At 43.6% G+C, this 20,444-nt stretch overlaps 1 protein-coding gene across 1 annotated transcript in view; it reads right to left on the bottom strand.

Moving 5' to 3' along the window:
- Positions 1-831: 831 nt before the first annotated feature.
- focad (focadhesin) overlaps positions 832-20,444 on the bottom strand; it is a 101,031-nt gene continuing 81,418 nt past the window's right edge. Inside the window, 11 exon segments of the mRNA XM_079491028.1 lie at positions 832-2,216; positions 3,563-3,638; positions 4,874-5,185; positions 8,284-8,378; positions 10,793-10,973; positions 11,606-11,695; positions 13,378-13,530; positions 15,037-15,144; positions 16,458-16,573; positions 17,126-17,254; positions 19,672-19,752. Of these exon segments, the coding sequence (XP_079347154.1) occupies positions 2,143-2,216; positions 3,563-3,638; positions 4,874-5,185; positions 8,284-8,378; positions 10,793-10,973; positions 11,606-11,695; positions 13,378-13,530; positions 15,037-15,144; positions 16,458-16,573; positions 17,126-17,254; positions 19,672-19,752 (1,415 nt within the window). The 3' untranslated portion in view covers positions 832-2,142.

The following is a 20,444-nucleotide window of genomic DNA, read 5'->3' as shown; positions in this document are numbered from 1 at the left end:
GGGTTACACGGCGGAAGTCCCGCATTTCGATAGCTTCTCTGCCTTAGGTTGTGACCAGGCTCTTCTTTTTCGCAGTTAAGTGAGCCTGGGACCGAGGCTACCAATAGAGCAGTTAACTTGAGACGAATAACAGTCTAAGTCCATAATTTATTCTGTCCCCTCCCCGAAAAGGACCTTAGAGTATATATGAATAGAGACGGCACCAGAGTTCTCCTCCCATCCACTTGCATTAAGTTGCTCTAAAGCGCATGAGGCGATTTCACTCCTCCTTCCGAGTAGGAACAGAGTGCATTCTGGGATGGATTGGGCCCAAACACATGAACGTGCTGGCCGTTGACCATCATTGCACGCATTCACGTGCGTTCACGTATGAAACAGCGTTCACGTGTCATCGTGAACATGCACAATGATAGTCAACGGACCACCATGTGTTTGGGCCAGCGCTGCAATACCAAATTCGGCCACTATGTCCATTTCGCCTCAGGGTTTCCTCCGGGTGCCGTCTCTATTCATATATACTCTAAGGTCCTGACCCCTAATCCATTATTTATACTGTACATGGATGGATAATTACTATGGACTTGGAAAACAACTGGATTAATAGATAGAGCGTAGTATGTAGTAGCCCATGTTAGTACGTGGTTTTGAATGTAACCTTGGACTTCTAGCTATCAGAGATTAGCCCTGTATTTAACACGTTTCATGTATTTTAACAAAACATTACTGTATTAAAAGTCATTCAATATGCCTGGAAAAATAGTTCCTTGCGGGTGCTTCATTTTGAACTAAAGCTTTATTTTGACTTTTAACATTGTCAAAGAACATTCAAGGAACATTCTGTAACCTTTATTGAATGCCAAAACATAAGACAACACAATATTAAAAAAATAAAGCCATTTCAAGAGATATGGTCAAGTCTTGCGTAAACAATGTGACCGAGCCACAAGCTGTATAGATCAGGAAGGTTGGGGGGGGGGGGGGCATCTTAGTCCTCCGCAATAAGACATCAACTCTCCCAACGTTAAACACTTAAACCCCATCATTCATGTGAACACATAGCAGATCTACAAGCTTACAACGATCTGCCATTTTCAGAGAGATTTAACACAGTCCCTCCCGTTAACATAGGCGGGATCGTGAGGCCAGTGCCAAGTCAGTGAAATGCGCGAAAACATGGCTGAGGGAAGTAGGGGTGCTGGGTGGGACTGGAGCACCCCCCTCCCCTCGCGAGGCGCGTGCACGCACATTTTGCAGCTGCTGACCGCTCAGCACCTCCTACTGTAAAATATCTTCCCGAGGCCATGCGCGAAAAAGCAAAGAAGAGCCACATCCGCCCGGCCTGGAAGTGATAGCCTCCATAGCTGTAGTCTAGCCTCAGGCTGTGTACCAACTAGGCCTAGGGCATTAAGCAACTATAGTCGACTAGTTTACTAGTCGACTAGTAAACCAACCTTGTTGGTACTAGTTGACTAGTTGATTAGAAAAAGAAAAAAAAAGTATATATTTTTTATTTTTTTCCCGATTTTGTAGGCCTCAAGATCAGGTAGATTATAGTTATAGTCACCAATGTACACAGTTTTTAAATGTACAAATATGTATTTCCATAATAGGTAGTTAAACAACTAGTCGACTAGTCGTTTAACCCCTTTTTTAACCCCTTTTGGTGTTAGCATTATGTTATGCTTAAGCTGTTGAAAAATAGCAGATCTACAAGCTCATAGCGCGCCACCGAGTGGCGCGCTACGAGCTTGTAGGTCTGCTATTTTTGAAAAATCGAAGAACCACTGACATAGAAACATGGCTTTTTCAGAAAACTGTCAGGATGTAGAAGACATTTTTAGAATCTGATCTCAGGTCAAAATGGGTTAAGTGGCGTCACATGTTCTCCGCTGGGGTTAAGATGTGGTAAAGACGTTACATTTGTTCCGCCGACAGCATTTGGCAAGAAATAAATCATGGCGTCTGGACTGAGCGTGTGCATGTGGCCGGAGCGGTTGGTGTTGTGTATAGTGATGATGAGGAAACATGTCTGTGGCGGGAGGAGGAGGACGTCGACACAGGAAGCAGTGTTTCATCATTCAGGCTACCAGCCGTAAGCCCTGGTCCGCCACACACAGCGCCCTCTAGTGGTGGTTCATGAGGCTACCAGCCGTAAGCCCTGGTCCACACCGCCTTCTTCTGGAACTCTGCACACGACCTGAGAGACAGCAGGGCAGCTGCAGAGGACGCGTGCACGCACAGACACACACACACACACACACACACACACACACACACACGCACGCACGCACGCACGCGCGCACACACACACACACACACACACACACACACACACACACACACACACACACACACACACACACACACACACACACACACACACACACACACACACACACACACACACACACACACACACACACACACACACACACACACACACACACACACACACACACACACACACACACACACACACACACACAAATGTCTTTATTCAAATACCAAAATCTTGGTGGGGTTGACAAAGGGGCCTTTCTGTGTGGAGTTTGCGTGTTCTCCCCGTGCCCCCGAGGTACCCTCACAAAAAAAATGTATATATATATCTGTAATCCTGGTCTCTATACTGCCTCCCCTTGGTCAGCCGGAGCGCCTGATGGAGGGGGGGAAAGTAGTTGCATGTTGCAAGGAGTTGCATTGGTGTGGACTGGCCTTTACATACACTTGGACAACCTCCTCGATCCTCAGACCACCAGCCTGTGGACATCATGTCCCCGAGCCAGCCAATAGAAAAGCAACGATCTAATATTCAACTGCCAATCACGAGGGAACGGAGGAGGGGGTCGCGGTGACAGACTTTATTTTTCCCTCCGGAAATATTCTATGACAATCGCTGGCAGGGGGTGATTAATTCATGAATTAATTAACTCTGGCAGTAGATGAGTTAAGGCCTCATTCACACGTACCAAACACCAATCAAGCAAATGTTTGGTCGTTTTTTTTGGGCCACCACAATGCTTTTCCAATGGGAGTCACATGGTTTGATCAAACATTTGTGTTTGATTGCTGATTGCTGGTGGTGTTCTGCCCCTCCCCCCTCATCAAACTAAAATGTTTGGTCAAACCATGTGACTTCCATTGGAAAAGCATTGCGGTGGCCCAAAAAAACAAAAAAAAGACCAAACATGTGCCTGATTGGTGTTTGGTACATGTGAAATAAAGCTAAAGGGGGGGGGGGGGGGGGGGGGGTTGAACTGGGACTATAGTTATGCACAGAGCCGATATGGCTGCCATGATGAATGTGACTATTGTGCTGCCTTTCAGTAGCAATGGCGTGTGGCGATTGGTTGTGTACAGTAGGTACAGTGGATGGAAGGCCGTTAAAACAATGATGTGATATAATATTGTGTCTAAGGCCCAAACCGCACCGATGCAACTCCTTGCCGTTGGGGTTAATGGTTGCATGCAACTGCATGCAATGTTACTCGCAACCGTTTGGTTGCAAGGAGTTGCATTGGGCGAATCATTAGTGTGGTTTTGGGCCTATAAAACATGACCTCACCTCTGATTGTGCTGATGGATGCTGCTGACCAACAGTCCTCGGGGCTTTCCACCAGGCTGAAGAGCCAGTCTATGAACTGAAACGCACAAACGCACGCACGCACAGTCGCACACACGTTAATTAAAGGGGCATTCCACTCATTTTCAACATTTTACTATGTCATTAATATACCTTAGAACTGTTGTGTGGAAATAATATAAAAGTCCCCCCATTCTGTGTTTCCTAGAACTGTAGGTCTGAAAAAAAATCATTAACATGGTGAAACACATCGTGAGGATGTCATCAAGATGTGTTTCACCATGTTAATGATTTTTTTCACAATTGCAGTTCTAGGAAACACAGAATGGGGTGACTTTTTATTATTTCCACACAACAGTTCTAAGGTCTATTGATGACATAGTAAAATGTTGAAAATGAGTGGAATGCCCCTTTAAGTATACCTGGTTTTCACTTTAGCACCACCTGAACCGAAACCTCGCCCACAGCTGTGTGTTGTATGATAACGGGGGACTCGGGGGACGGGTTATAGGGGAGAGGTTAGGGTTATGATGTCGCAACAATTGTGTATTTCTCGATTGGGGCCTTTTGACACAAAGGCTTTCAGCTTTCAGTAAGAAACCAAAAATACACAGGGAAGACATATTTGAATATTCTAACCACACCTGGGGGTCTATTAGAGCAGGGGTTCTCAACGTTTTTGGCCGGGGACCCCCGGAAATGCTTTGGCAATGGCTCGGGACCCCCGCCCCGCCCCCTCCCGACCCCCAATATAAATTGACTGCTACAATAACCTTTTTTTTTTTTGAAAATAATTTGGGGACCCCCTAAAATAATTTGGCGACCCCCCGAGGGGTCGCGACCCACGGGTTGAGAACCCCTGTATTAGAGTAATGTTACCTCCATAGACACATACAAAACAGGGAACCCCTTTTGGTGTTCTAACTAAGCATTATGTTGTACTTTAGCTATTGAAAAATAGCAGATCTACAAGCTCATAGCGAACTTGTAGATCTGCTATTTTAGAAAAATCGTGAAAATGTGGCACAAACCTTTGAATATATACATTCTTTCAGCGCGAACGTTTTTAACTCAAATCTTTGCTTCTGAGGGGTTCCTGGAACAACATATTTTCAGATGGGGGTCGGCGACCAAATACATATAATCTTTGGGGTCCTTGACATGAAATATTGAGCACCACTGATATAGAAACATGATGTATTTCAGAAAACTGTCAGGATTTAGAAGACATTTTTTTAATTTCGACGTCAGGTCAAAATGGGTTAAAAAACGAGCGACGTAAAACAGACCAACCTTGTTGAGCTGGCTGCTCCAGGGCTCCTTAGAGAGCAGCTGTGGCAGGCTGTGAGAGAGACCCAGGACACAGACGGACAGGTGGGTCTCCTCTCCGGTGGGGGACAGCAGGGGGGTCTTGGTGGTGAGGTTCTCCTCTCCGTAGGGGCGGTGAGGCAGACATGGAGGTTTGGAGCCTCCCCCAGCCTCCTCCTCCTTCTCCTCCTCCTCCCAGGGGAACCAGTTGGCTCTCATGCCCAGGAGCAGAGGCATGGAGTGGTCTCCCCACGCGGCCACCGCCCCGGCAAACACCTGGAGCAGGAAGTCTGTGGCCTGCAGCGCGTGTGGATGGAGGCTTGTTATGGGTACGTGAAATCGACACCTCACATGCATTTATTCCCCACGATGTAGTTTAAAACCCATTTAGACCGGAGTTAAAAACATTCACTTTGAAAGAATATATGTTCAAAGATTTGCGCCACATTTTTACGATTTTTCAAAAATAGCAGACCTACGAGCTTGTAGATCTGCTATTTTTCAATAGCTAAATTATAAAATAATGTTTAAAACACCAAAAGAGGTTCCCGCCCCAAAATGGGTTAACCCATTTTTAGACCGATTCTAAAAAAAACGCATTCTTAAACCTAACCTAAGTTTTCTGAAAACCTTCACATTCTTATTAAAAAACAAAAAAAACAAAAGAACATGCTACACGTATAGCAACAACTAATGAGGCAGGTATGACAACGTATAGGTTGCAACAGGTCTAAATGGGTTAAATCATCTCTCTTCAATAAACAAGTTACGCCGGCATGTACATCGAGGAAGCTTCAAGGATACAAACACAAGCAAGCCTTTTGACTTGTTTTCACTGCGGCCATTTTTGGTCTGAGACAAAACATTGCAACAAAATACATATACAGTACAGACAAACAGTCGACCAGCTCAGTGGCCTTGTTGCGAACGCAGTGAGCATTTACTATGAGATCCAGCAGATCATGTCTGTCTGTCTGTGTGTGTGTGTGTCTGTCACGCTGTAACACCACCCGCCCACCACCAGAGGGCGCAGCTGTATCACACACAAACACACACACACACGCACACACACACACACGCACGCACACAAAACTTAAAAAAAAACTTAACTTAAAAAAAAACGTAACTTAAAAAAAAAACTTAAAAAGGAAAACGCACGCGCACACACACACAAAACTTAACTTAAAAAAAACTTAACTTAAAAAAAACTTAACTTAAAAAAAAACTTAACTTAAAAAGGAAAAACTTTAAAAAAACTTAACTTAAAAAAAACTTAACTTAAAAAAAAAAAACTTAAAAAGGAAAAACTTAAAAAGGAAAAACTTAAAAAAGAACTTAACTTAAAAAAAAACTTAACTTAAAAAAAAATCTTAAACACAAAAAAACGATAACTTAAAAAAAACCTTAAATTACGTAATTTATTCTAATTGTTGTTTTTGCAATTTACGAGCTGCGTTCGCTTCCCGCGTTCGCGCGTCTTACTTGTGGTTAGAGTGTCCGCCCTGAGACTGGGAGGTCGGGGTTCGATCCCCGGCCGGGTCATACCAAAGACTCTAAAAATGGGACCCAGTGCCCTCCCTGCTTGACACTCAGCATCAAGGGTTGGATTGGGGGTAAGTCCCTGCGACATACTAGCGTCATGTCCAGGGGTTGTACTTGTACATCAAGCTGCCTCACGCTACAGAAACAGGAGATAGGCTCCTGCCCTATGGGCCTCATGGCTCGGCAAGGCTACTTACAGACAAACAGTACATCAATAAATAGAACAATCAAGAGCTACACTAGCATAAATACACAGACAGAATGACATTTCATGTCAAGTATCTCTTCCAAAAGTACCTTTTCCTTTGCTCTATTTTTGGCCTAATTTAGTATTCCTCATGTGTCAAATCTGTTTTCAGTGTTTGTTTAGTCTGCTGCCAGGATTTTCACAGCTGAGCTTTAAAAAAACACTAACAAAAACATATATAACTAGAACTGCACTCTGTCGAGTGCCTACTTGCTTGTTGCACACAAGTAGGCCATAAATGGCCTACTAGTGCGCAAGCAGAGCGCGCAAGTACTGTCGACCGTCGAGGTATAACTGGTATGGGTAGCTCTCAATGATCACTAGCTCTCAATGATGACGTAATAAAGATGTGGATTAAAGGACCCAATGCCAGAATGTAATTGGTTTTTGATGGTGACGTAATGACGATATGTTTTAGTGTCGGGAAGATTAGAGGTAATGTTCCTATGTATATGATATGTAAGTTGATTAGCGGTATACTGTGGTTACTCTTGATGCGTATGCACCGTCCCAGCAAATGACGTCAGGGTATAACTGATATAGCTAGCTCAGTAGTCAGTAGTCATTACGTCATTTGGCGAAACTAGTACTTGCGCGCTCTGCTTGCGCAAGTAATAATAATGACCATGGTAGGTCGAAGTTTACTATGAAAACCTGCATCTTGCTTCCGTCAGTCACGCCTCATGTCACGCTCCATAGACAAAATTCATTCCATATGTTGATCTGACCTCATAAACCCATATATGGCGCGTGTCATGGAGAAGACTGGTTCATCACCTAGGTCTGCATATATGGAGCCGGGCCAGCAACTCTACATCTGACCTCACTGACACCAGATTAATGGTTTAACTCCTGCTTCTTAACTGTGCCGTATTAAGAAGCTCTGTTGTTTCAGCAAGGTCGCTTCTCGCCCTCAGGGGGTCTTACTGGTAGTGTACACACAATTTATGGGGGAAGTGCTCCCAGAGATGTCTATACTTGACAGCTTCTGGACAGCATAGAGGACTTGCAGCCCAATCGCCAACCAGGTGGTCCATGTCGGGCGGGCCAAATAAAATGGGTCTCACTCGACTGGCAAAATAACACCACCTACTGCTTATTTCATTCACTTATTTCATATCTCCCAATAATCGCATTTTATCAGTGGATGGAAACAGGGAAAAATGCCAATGTCAATGATTACTATCTGAAAATAGAGCATGTATGTACCTTTAAATTAATATGAATGAGTTCTGTGTACCGAGTACGGTCAACTCAGGACACACACACACACACACACACACACACACACACACACACACACACACACACACACACACACACACACACACACACACACACACACACACACACACACACACACACACACACACACACACACACACACACACACACTCATTCCATGCTGGGTCAAGTTTGCAGAGAGTGGGTCAAACTCTCACACACACATGTTGAAAAACTGAGCTCTTCACAGAGAGAGCATGGCACTGGAAACACCACTCCTTTTGGGACATATTGTGTCATATCTATTTTAATACAGTCGCCCCATACCTGTAATCCACACCTGTGTGGTGTTAAACTGATGTTCTTTTGATGTAATCCATACCTGTCTGATGCTGCACTGAACGCTGGTGGCACCGTACACTATGTTCCTGATGTGGCCCATCAGCTCCAGCAACCACTCCATGCGTTTGGAGACCCCTGCAGGCACAGAGTGGAACAACAGCTCTCACGGCTAATCGTGACATTAGCATTTCATATGCACTGCCTGCCCCACATTGCTCCTTGGTCGACCTTTGCCGATTTAGGATTTCATAAACTGTAATACCACGCGTGTTGTTTATCACCTCAGCTGTGACTGCCCCCTGGTGTCTTACGTGAGTGGAACTAAGTGCCGTTAACCCATTTTGGGCGGGAACCCCTTTTGGTGTTAGCATTATGTTATGCTTTGGCTATTGACAAATAGCAGATCTACAAGCTCATAGCGCGTCACCGAGCGAGCGGCACGCTACGAGCTTGTAGGTCTGCTATTTTTGAAAAATCCAAATGAAAACTGTCAGGATGAAGAAGACATTTTTAGAATCTGATCTCAGGTCAAAATGGGTTAATGTGATCAAATTGCGTTACAGGCGTAATGCTACCCGTACAAATGATGTTGAATACCATACCGATTACGCCAACTGTAATATCTCAAGACAGATTCAGAGCTCCACAGCTGATTCTGTCGACAAGTCCCGTTACAACGCGTAGAGTTACGGGGAGGCTACACTGGGGACGGGAACGGAACTGTAAACAGCTAGGTAGCTGCACCGACAACTCGTCCGTCCCCGTGGGGGGAGTTCTGTATTTTTCCTCTGAAGGCGAGGCGAAGGTCTGCGTAACCCCTGTGTGGACACGCAGAAAAATAGAGCACTTGGGGTGCATACTTAGTTTAGACTAGTCATTGGTTAGACATGGGTTAAGGTTAGGTTTAGGTGTGCTGCCCCGTGGGAGGTTAGGTTTAGGGTGAGGGTTTGAGATAGGTTGTAGTTGTAGGACTAATGACTGGTCTAACCAATGACTAGTCTGAACCAAAAACTATCTAAACTAAGTACTGTGCACGAGCACTTGCGGAAAAAATGATTCACATGCAGAGCTTGCGCACAACATGAACCTGAACCTGCGCACCGCATCCACAGCGCTCTGTGCAACCCGGGTTCCATTGAGTATAGTGGCAGCACATTCCGTCCCCATAGTGTAGCCCCGGCCCTTAGGAATGTTAGGAATGTAAACTGATGTTTGCAACTGGAAGAGTAGGCACGCACGCTAAAAGGAGAGATCCGGTCTCTACAAGTGAAAGCAGTCTGTACGCCTTGAGGCAAATTCAAAGGGAGAAAAAATATATATATATTTTTTTTTTGCATGGGTTCCCAGATTGCCCCAATAGTAATACCACTGTAAGGACACTCTCCACTGGTTAGTGTCGAAACGTGTTGGCTTAAACCATGATTGAATAAAGGGTTTTTAGTAGGGGTCTAACAACAGCGATGCATGGTTGACGATACGCTGGTGGGATAAAAGTGACCTTTATAAGTAAGTACCGTTACTTATAAGAGTGTACACCCTAGCTGTGCTCAAGCAAGGTCACAGAGGGACAGAGAGATTTCTATATAGTGTCTGAAAAAGTGAAGACACGTCAGAATTCTCCATGACAGAACAAGCCTTCTGTCCTGCTTCCAGGGGCCCCGGCTGACGAGCTGATATGGAGCGAATCTGATTCGCGATATAACAGGTCGTATATATGTTACTCATATTCAAATGCTGTTCTTATTCATCTCAGGGGAATGCCCCCGTGTATCAATAAATATATGCCGGTCTAGGGCTAATCGGTAACACTGAGTTCTGCCTTTCATTGTACGGTGGAATGATTTAGAAGATCAAAGCTTTGGGTAGTGGGTAATCTCTGTGTGTGTATTATGCCCCCGGACCTCAGGATAAACAGAGCACCCACACATGCTGTAGCATCAACGCACATGGACAATATTGGTCTAAAAGCTCATAGCGCGCCACCGAGTGGCACGCTACGAGCTTGTAGGTCTGCTATTTTTTTTAAATCGCGAAAATGCGGCACAAATCTTTGAATATATATTCTTTCAGAAGACTGGTTATAATATTCACATATTGTCATCTTAAATATGGGGTCAGAGCCCCCTATGTGTCGTCCGTCAAATTTCAGATGGACAGAGAGACTGTTCTGGACTCATCTCAAATCTCGCGAGAGTTTGTTGCTGGGATAAAGAAATGTCATTAACAAAGTAGATTTTCTCCTGATTTGTCTCGCTAAAAGAAGCCATTTTACTATGAATATCTTGTAAATATTGTGTGCCTTGTGATGATTGGGTCCAGTATTTAGTTCAGTGACCATGGAGTTAAGGAATGGTTCAGAAGCTGTGTTCACGTTCACTCTCCCATTGGAAATGAATAGACTCCAACATTCTTCCTGTCTCCTAATAATGTTACCGCCCACCTCACACAGATACGGGAAGTAAAGCAAAGTTGGCCTCTCTTGCTAATTTTCCTCTTGGCTATAAACAGCAGCTCTGAGGAAGCCCATTGGCTCCTTGCAGCGTACCGACCTGTGTTGGGGCCGGAGGGAGCCAGCCGGCATTGGTAGAAGGTGTGTGGGAGGAGCCCGCCCACTCCCTGGCTGGGCCAACCACGGAGCACGGCGGCGATGACATCATTGAGGCCAAGGAGGGGCACTCTGCCCCGAGAGGTCAGGAAGGTCAGCACCAAGCAACTCTTCTTCATGTTTGTCTGAACCGCACACACACACACACACACACACACACACACACACACACACACACACACACACACACACACACACACACACACACACACACACACACACACACACAGTATATATGATGATTTTGGGTGTGACAGTACAGTACAGTGACAGTACAGTAGAGGAACCCCCTGGGGACCCCCACACGGTAACGCTGTCATTTCTCAACCGTTTGGGACGTGGGGCGGCTCGCCGGAACCGGCCCGGCCCCCTGCGCACATTCCTGGGGGTCTGGATGTTCCGGGGACCCCCCGGGGACCCCCACACGGTAACTCTGTCATTTCTCGACCGTTTTGGATGCGGGGTGGCTCGCTGGAACCGCCCCCCCACCCTGGGCGCGTTCGTGTGGGTCTGGAAATTCCGGGGATCCCCCGGGGACCCTCCGGGGACCCCCACCTGGAGTTGCACCACTCAGTTCACACGGGTGTGATTTTTCATCCCTTTTGCATTTGCGTGCGTGCGTGCGTGTGTGTGTGTCCATACCTGGGTGACCTTTGTGATGCGGTCTACCTCGGTGTCAGGTAACTCAGACAGTCGTGTGTGTGTGTGTGTGCGTGCGTGCGTGTGTGCGCGCGTGCGTGCGTGTGTGTGTTCATACCTGGGTGACCTGTGTGATGCGGTCTATCTCGGTGTCTGGTAGCTCAGACAGACATTTGGTGATTCCTTCAAACAGCTCCACGTCGCTGTCCTGAAACGACACCAATTATGACATTTAATCTTAGTTTTATGTAGTATGTATTTTGTTTCCTCTGTGAAAAAAGGTAGTCGGCGAACATTTTTCGCCATAGTCGACGAAATCAACACTAATTTTAACCCATTCAGACCTGAGATCAGATTCTAAAAAATGTCTTCTACATCCTGACAGTTTTCTGAAAAAGCTATGTTTCTGTCAGTGGTTCTTCGATTTTTCAAAAATAGCAGACCTACAAGCTCGTAGCGCGCCACTCGGTGGCGCGCTATGAGCTTGTAGATCTGCTATTTTTCAATAGCTAAAGCATAACATAATGCTAACACCCCAAAATGGGTTAATGCATTCATAATACACTGTGTGAGGAATGAGCCCCATCTGCTGGCCAGCAGAGGTACTACTACACTATACAATGCTCATCATTGTGTATAACAGTTAACCACATTGTTTAATGGTTGCCATGTCCTCGGTTCATACAACTAAATGATGAAGATGTTTCATTGAAGAGTCATTAAACGTTACTCCAGAGGCTTGTGGGATATTGATCTGTGTGTGTCTGTACAAATGGCACCAAACGGACCATTAACCCATTTAGGCCTGACATCGAAATTTAAAAAAGGTCCTCTAAATCATGACAGTTTTCTGAAATGCCAATGTCTATATCAATATTTCATGTCAAGAACCCCAAAAAATATCTGTATTTGGCCGCCGACCCCCATCTGGTTAAAGTTAAGAAGGTTAAAGCCCTACTATTTGTCAGATACATTGCTGTATGCAAGATTTGTTCTCTGCATTTGACCCATCTCCTGGAGCGGTGAGCAGGGAATCATTTTGTAGTTGATCTAACCCACCAATCCAACCCTTGATGCCGAGTACCGATGCACTGGGACCCATTTTTTTGGTATGACCCGGCCGGGGATCAAACCCAGACCTCCCAGTCTCAGGGCGGACATTCTAACCACAAGGCCACTGAGCTGGTTAGGAGGGTTGTGTAAAGCTTCCAGTGGTGTTGTGCCTTGTACCTTGATGACCATTTATATGTATTTGATGTATTGCCATGTGTTGCTCTTGCTTACACTGTAAATCGCTCTGGATTAACCCATTTTGGGCGGGAACCCCTTTTGGTGTTTTAAACATTGTTATAATTTAGCTATTGAAAAATAGCAGATCTACAAGGTCTTGTAGGTCTGCTATTTTTGAAAAATTGTGAAAATGTGCCTCAAAACTTTGGATATATATTATTACAGAGTGAACATTTTAACGCAAATCTTTGCTTCTCTTCTGGGGAGGTCTCTGGAACAACATATTTTCAGATGGGGGGTGGGGGGGTAGGCATATTACATATCGTTTTTGGGGGGTGCATACTTAGTTTAGACTAGTCATTGGTTAGACATGGGTTAAGGTTAGGTTTAGGTGTGCTGCCCCGTGGGAGGTTAGGTTTAGGGTGAGGGTTTGAGATAGGTTGTAGTTGTAGGACCAATGACTAGTCTGAAACTGTCTAAACTAAGTACTGCACCCGTTTTTGGGGTCCTTGACATGAAATATTGAGCACCACTGATACAGAAACATAAGATTTTTCAGAAAACTGTCAGGATTGTGAAGACATTTTAAAAATGTCGGCGTCAGGCCAAAATGGGTTAAGAGCGTCTGCTAAATGCCTAAATTGTAAATTGTACCTGTACCTGTATGCGGTCGGGCAGAAGGCTGAAGATCTTCTCGGTGGTGGAGCGGAGGACGGCCCAAACGGTGCTGGGAGGGTTGGGCAGAGCCATGGCCTGGGCCAGACCCCTGAGCAGGGCCAGGCACAGGGACCTCCGCTGGGCCCGGATGTCCTCCTGCAGGGCCAGGGGGCACACAGGCATGATTCATTGTCGCGTTATTATGTATCCCACCGCAGTTCTAGGAAAGCCCTGCTGTGATTGGCCAGTAGTCGTTGTGATTGACAGTTCTCGTTTTTGCGACCAGTCATTAGTCCTACAACTACAACCTATCTCAAACCCTCACCCTAAACCTAACCTCCCACGGGGCAGCACACCTAAACCTAACCTTAACCCATGTCTAACCAATGACTAGTCTAAACTAAGTATGCACCCCCCTAAACCTAACCAGAACGGCCTAACCTCAGTAAAACGATGCCTTCCCGGGAGCCAATCAGACACATGGTGAGGCGGGTCTACCCTAGAACGTTGGTGGGATTCATAATCACGATTCATTGTCAGTATGTCAGACAATAGAGCGTCATAGTCCCACCCCTCTTTCATGACGACGCCAGGCCCAGGAAATTAATCCCAATGCATTTTTCCCATAGACATTTCACAAAGTATTTATTTAAAGACCTTTTTAAGCGTCGTACGAAGCCAACTCGAGTTGTGACAAATCATGACAACAAACACAATATTTTGGACCAAACAAATAATTACAAAGAAGAAAAAAACAACCTGCCGTTTTATTCTACTTTCTAATTATTTGTTTGGCCCAAAACATTGTGTTTGTTGTCATGATTTGTCACGACAAGAGTTGGCTTTGTCCGAGGTGTAAACGTCTTTAAATACTTTCTGAAAAGTCTAGGAGGAAAATGAACGGGGATTTCTTTTCCGGGTCTCTCTCTCTCTCTCTCTCTCTCTCTCGGGGGCGGGACTGCGACGCTCTATTGCGATTAACAATTTTGTGGTGAGTTGAACACTGGATTCGATTTCCAATACTTTCACTTCAAATATTGTACTTATTTTACTCCACTAATTTAGTTACTAGTTACTTTGTAGATTTTGATTACAAAACATACATTAACCACACCACTTATACTATATTATATATATATATATATTATACCACTATATACATTTCAGCCATTTGAAAATAGCCGGTCTAACCAGTCATTAGTCCTACAACTACAACCTATCTCAAACCCTCACCCTAACCCTAACCTCCCACAGGGCAGCACACCTAAACCTAACCTTAACCCATGTCTAACCAATGACTAGTCTAAACTTAATCCCCTCAAAGGTAATCACACTTTAATCATTGACCTCAGAGGCAACTAGATTAAGCCAGACTAAAACTAAATATAAGATTGAGAAACTTTTAGTACTTCTAGTAAGACTAAAACTTAATTGCCCAGACTCTTCTTCAACAAAGATGGCGAAAGCAAACATTCTTTGTTCGGTACTCATACAATAGTTTGGTACAAAACACTGAAGTCCTTAAACCAGAAACCTAACCTCCCACGGGGCAGCACACCTAAACCTAACCTTAACCCATGTCTAACCAATGACTAGTCTAAACTAAGTATGCACCCCCGGTCGTCTACATGCTCACAATGCTAATGGTGCCAGCAGGCCTACCTGGAAGAGCGCCGCTCCCTGGCTCTCCACAAACACCTGCAGCTTGTCCTCGGACACGTGCTTCATCCAGGTGGACAGGCCCTCGTACAGGCGGCCGCGCGTCTCGTACTGAGAGGGGACATACGTACGGGACAACGTGTGCATTAGTTAACCCATTTTGACCTGAGATTCTAAAAATGCTACATCCTGACAGTTTTCTGAAAAAGCTATGTTTCTACAGGTATGTCAGTCGTTCTTGGATTTAAAAAAAATAGCAGACCTACAAGCTCGTAGCGCGCCACTCGGTGGCGCGCTATGAGCTTGTAGATCTGCTATTTTTCAATAGCTAAAGCATAACATAATGCTAACACCAAAAGGGGTTCCCGCCCAAAATGGGTTAATGGGGAGAGATCACTGTCATGTATTCTCATTTTAACTAATTTAGGCCTGAAGTCATCCGAAAGATATTATATTCAAAGATTTGTGCCGCATTTTTACGATTTAAAAAAAATAGCAGACCTACAAGCTCGTAGCGCTATGAGCTTGTACATCTGCTATTTTTCAATAGCTAAAGTAGAACATAATGCTTAGTTAAAACACCAAGTGAACCAAGGGGTTCACGTCCAGCATTAAAGAAAGAAAAAAAAAAGTACGTGTTGAGAAGTTATTTTCTCTTGATTAACTTTTTTCCCCAATTGAAAATTGTTGATTTCTTTTTTTGTTTGGTACATTTGTTTATTATTAAGTAACCCATTTAGACCTGGGACCAGATTATACAAAACGTCTTCTAATTTTCTTAAAATCCTATGATTCTGTAACAGTGGTTTCCCAAACTATTTCATGTCAAGGACTTTAATGATCTGCATTTGGCCGTAGAGACCCATCTGAAAATATATTGTTCCGGGGAAGCAAATATTTGAGTTTAAAGCGTTCGCTGTGAAAGCATATAATATTAAAAGATTTGCGCCACATTTTCACGATTTTTCAACAGCTAAAGGTTAAAGTGCTTAAAATAATAGTTAAAGTGGTTAAACGCTGAATCGACACAGATGCGTTCCTAGACAGTAAACAGACAACAACACAACTGCATGCAGCCTAGGGCATTAAGGCAAATCCACTAGTCGACCTTGCTGGTACTAGTTGACTAGTAAGTTGATAATAAGAAGAAAATAAAAAGTTTATTTTTTATTTTTTTCCCCGATTTTGTAGGCCTCAAGATCCAGTAGATTATAGTTATAGTCACCAATGTGCACAGTTTTTAAATGTACAAATATTTATTTAAAAAAAAGAAGATTTTTTTATTTTCTTTATTTCTTTACATAATAGGTGGTTAAACAACTAGTCGACTAGTAAACTAGGCAACTAGTCAACTAGTGAAAATGACTAGAAGTGAATGCCCTAATGCAGCCACCAGGAGGTCTGAACAAACGAGCAGGACTCACGCTGAGACTGTGGACGAGCGGAGGCGACAGCCACGAGCCCAGGAAGAGAGATGCACTCTGGGACGTCTGCACCTGGCTCGCCGCCAGCACCGCGCACTGGTGCTGAGTATCCTGGCCTGTGATAGGAGGAGGAGGTAGGGATGGGAATTGATATTGATAATTATTGATAACCTCATCGATCGATTAAACCGGTTAGTTGATTAAGCGGAGGTTCAGATTTGAAGGCACCTTCAGAGTTAACCCATTTTGGGCGGGAACCCCTTTTGGTGTTTTAAACATTATGTTATAATTTAGCTATTGAAAAATAGCAGATCTACAAGCTCATAGCGCGCCACCGAGTGGCGCGCTACGAGCTTGTAGATCTGCTATTTTTGAAAAATCGTGGAAATGTAGTGCAAAGCTTTCAATATATTCTTTCAGAGCCAACTCAAATATTTGCTTCTGGGAGGGGGTCCATGGAACAACATATTTTCCGATGGGGGTCGGCGGCCAAATACATATATTTTTGGGGGTCCTTGACATGAAACTGTTTGAGAACCACTGCTATAGAAACATGAGGTTTTTCAGAAAATTTTCATGATTTAGAAGTAAAGACATTTGTTTTAATTTCGACGTCAGGCCTAAATGGGTATAAAGGATCACTGAGGATTCGACGGGGGGTGTCTTACCGAAGTTGAGCCTCATGAGAGGCGACAGGATGGCGCTCCAGTTGACTGGCGGGTACTGGAAAGTGGACCCCACTGATGCCAGGCACGCCAGGGAAACCCTCACCACAGCTGGACGGGTACATTCTGGACCTAGTCCCACGAAAAGAGAGAGAGAGAAGATGGTCAAGAAGGACAGATGTGCTGTCGTCTCACAGCTAGAAGGTCCTGGGTTCGATTCCCGCCCGGGACGCTGTGGGCGCTGGCGGCGTGTTTCCTCCTCCGCGTCATCAGTGCCCATACCCGAGGCGTGGTTGGCGAAAGGGCCTTTCTGTGTGGAGTTTGCATGTTCTCCCCGTGTCCCCATAGGGTAGGTACCCTCACAAAAAACATGCAGTAATCCTGGTCTCTAAACTGCCTCCCCCTGGCCAGCCGGGGCGCCTGATGGAGGGGAAAGGAACTGGTTGGAATAACATGTTCCTTCCACGCGCTACGTCCAACCAGGGAAACTCCCCCCTGTCAGGTGTAAAGGAGCAACTTGGACACTCAAGCATGAAGGAAGCATGAGTTCAAGTCCGTTGCTCTCCCCATGTCCCCCATATATGGGGACTAGGTTGGCGGAGGGTGTGTAGAGCCCAGGATCACATTAGATAATTGACACAGGGGTGAAAAAATGGGTTACAAAATCGTGGGATAAAAATTATTAGAGAAAAAAAGAAGGACAGATGAACCATATCCAAGTGGTGGAATGACCTTAATGGCACTTCTCCCTCGTTTTTAACACATTAAAAGGCCATCCACATCAAGAGCGATAACTACAATGATAATAATAAATATGGTTTTACAAATCACTCTGACTCAAGTGGATGGTGGTGTACACACTGACTTACTGGGTCAACAATATTTTTGGGATCACTTTCTGATCGATTTGATGAACGATAGCCAATACAAATTATTCTTATGCAATTATAAAACTAGAGTGGTACAGGCATTTCTTCTTATGTGATTCTAAAACTATAAGAGAGATACAGACCTTTGTTCTTATGTGATTCTAAAACTATAAGAGAGATACAGACCTTTGTTCTTATGTGATTCTAAAACTATAAGAGAGATACAGACCTTTGTTCTTATGTGATTCTAAAACTATAAGAGAGATACAGACCTTTGTTCTTATGTGAATATAAAACTAAGAGAGATACAGACCTTTGTTCTTATGTGATTCTAAAACTACAAGAGAAATACAGACCTTTGTTCTTATGTGATTCTAAAACTAAGAGAGATACAGACCTTTGTTCTTATGTGATTCTAAAACTAAGAGAGATACAGACCTTTGTTCTTATGTGATTCTAAAACTATAAGAGAGATACAGACCTTTGTTCTTATGTGAATATAAAACTAAGAGAGATACAGACCTTTGTTCTTATGTGATTCTAAAACTATAAGAGAGATACAGACCTTTGTTCTTATGTGATTCTAAAACTAAGAGAGATACAGACCTTTGTTCTTATGTGAATATAAAACTATAAGAGAGATACAGACCTTTGTTCTTATGTGATTCTAAAACGATAAGAGAGATACAGACCTTTGTTCTTATGTGAATATAAAACTAAGAGAGATACAGACCTTTGTTCTTATGTGATTCTAAAACTATAAGAGAGATACAGACCTTTGTTCTTATGTGATTCTAAAACTATAAGAGAGATACAGACCTTTGTTCTTATGTGAATATAAAACTATAAGAGAGATACAGACCTTTGTTCTTATGTGATTCTAAAACTATAAGAGAGATACATACCTTTGTTCTTATGTGATTCTAAAACTATAAGAGAGATACAGACCTTTGTTCTTATGTGATTCTAAAACTAAGAGAGATACAGACCTTTGTTCTTATTTGATCCTAAACTATAAGAGAGATACAGACCTTTGTTCTTATGTGATTCTAAAACTAAGAGAGATACAGACCTTTGTTCTTATGTGATTCTAAAACTAAGAGAGATAATACAGACATTTGTTCTTATGTGATTCTAAAACTAAGAGAGAGATACATACCTTTGTTCTTATGTGATTATAAAACTAAGGGAGATACAGACCTTTGTTCTTATTTGATTCTAAAACTATAAGAGAGATACAGACCTTTGTTCTTATGTGATTCTAAAACTATAAGTGAGATACAGACCTTTGTTCTTATGTGATTCTAAAACTAAGAGAGATACAGACCTTTGTTCTTATGTGATAATAAAACTAAAAGAGATACAGACTTAAAGAAAAACTTAAAGGAAAACTTAAAGAAAACTTTAAAAAAACGCACACACACACTAAAAAAGAACTTGAAAAAACCCTTAAAAAAGTACGTAATTTATTCTAATTGTTGTTATTGCAATTTACGAGCTGCGTTCGCTTCCCGCGTTCGCGCGTCTTACTTGTTATAAAACTAAGAGATACAGACCTATTGTTGTTATGGGATTCTAAAACTAAGAGAGATACAGACCTTTGTTCTTATGTGATTCTAAAACTATAAGAGAGATACAGACCTTTGTTGTTATGTGATTATAACTAAGAGTAGTCCATACCTTTCTTCCCTGCCTCTGAGACGTATTGGATGATAGCTCTGATTAGGCTCTTCTCTGGAAGGTAACTGAAGTCCTGAGGAACTGAGAGAGGACAGGGGGACACATGGGACGACGCAGGAAGAAAGACACACACAGCATATCAGTGAGAGTTTAACCCATTTTGGGGCGGGAACCCCTTTTGGTGTTTTAAACATTATGTTATAATTTAGCTATTGAAAAATAGCAGATCTACAAGCTCATAGCGCGCCACCGAGTGGCGCGCTACGAGCTTGTAGGTCTGCTATTTTTGAAAAATCGTGAAAATGTGGCACAAATCTTTGTATATATATTCTTTCAGAGTGAACGTTTTTAACTCAAATCTTTGCTTCTGAGGGGTTCCTGCGATAACATATTTTCAGATGGGAGTCGGTGCGGTGGCCAATTACATATAATTTTTGGGGTCCTTGACATGAAATATTGAGCACCACTGATACAGAAACATAGGTATTTCAGAAAACTGTCAGGATTTAGAAGACATTTTTTTTAATTTTGACGTCAGGCCTAAATGGGATAATGAACAGAAAGTAAATGTTCAGGTTGGGATACTAATCCCATCCAATCAGGAGTGACGTCTCACACCCCGGGATACACCGATACAGGACACCGATTGGAAACGATGAACAACATGTAAGCCAACGGAATTGGAATTGGAACAGTATAAAATTGAAGCTGCTAAACGTGGTTCCCCCTCCTCACTCCTGGAGGGCCGAGGCCGCGTTCGACCCACAGGCCGC

Source organism: Electrona antarctica (assembly GCF_951216825.1).
Source record: "Electrona antarctica genome assembly, chromosome: 21".
In the NCBI taxonomy this organism is placed as follows: Eukaryota; Metazoa; Chordata; class Actinopteri; order Myctophiformes; family Myctophidae; genus Electrona; species Electrona antarctica.
This window is presented reverse-complemented; position numbering and strand designations above follow the sequence as displayed.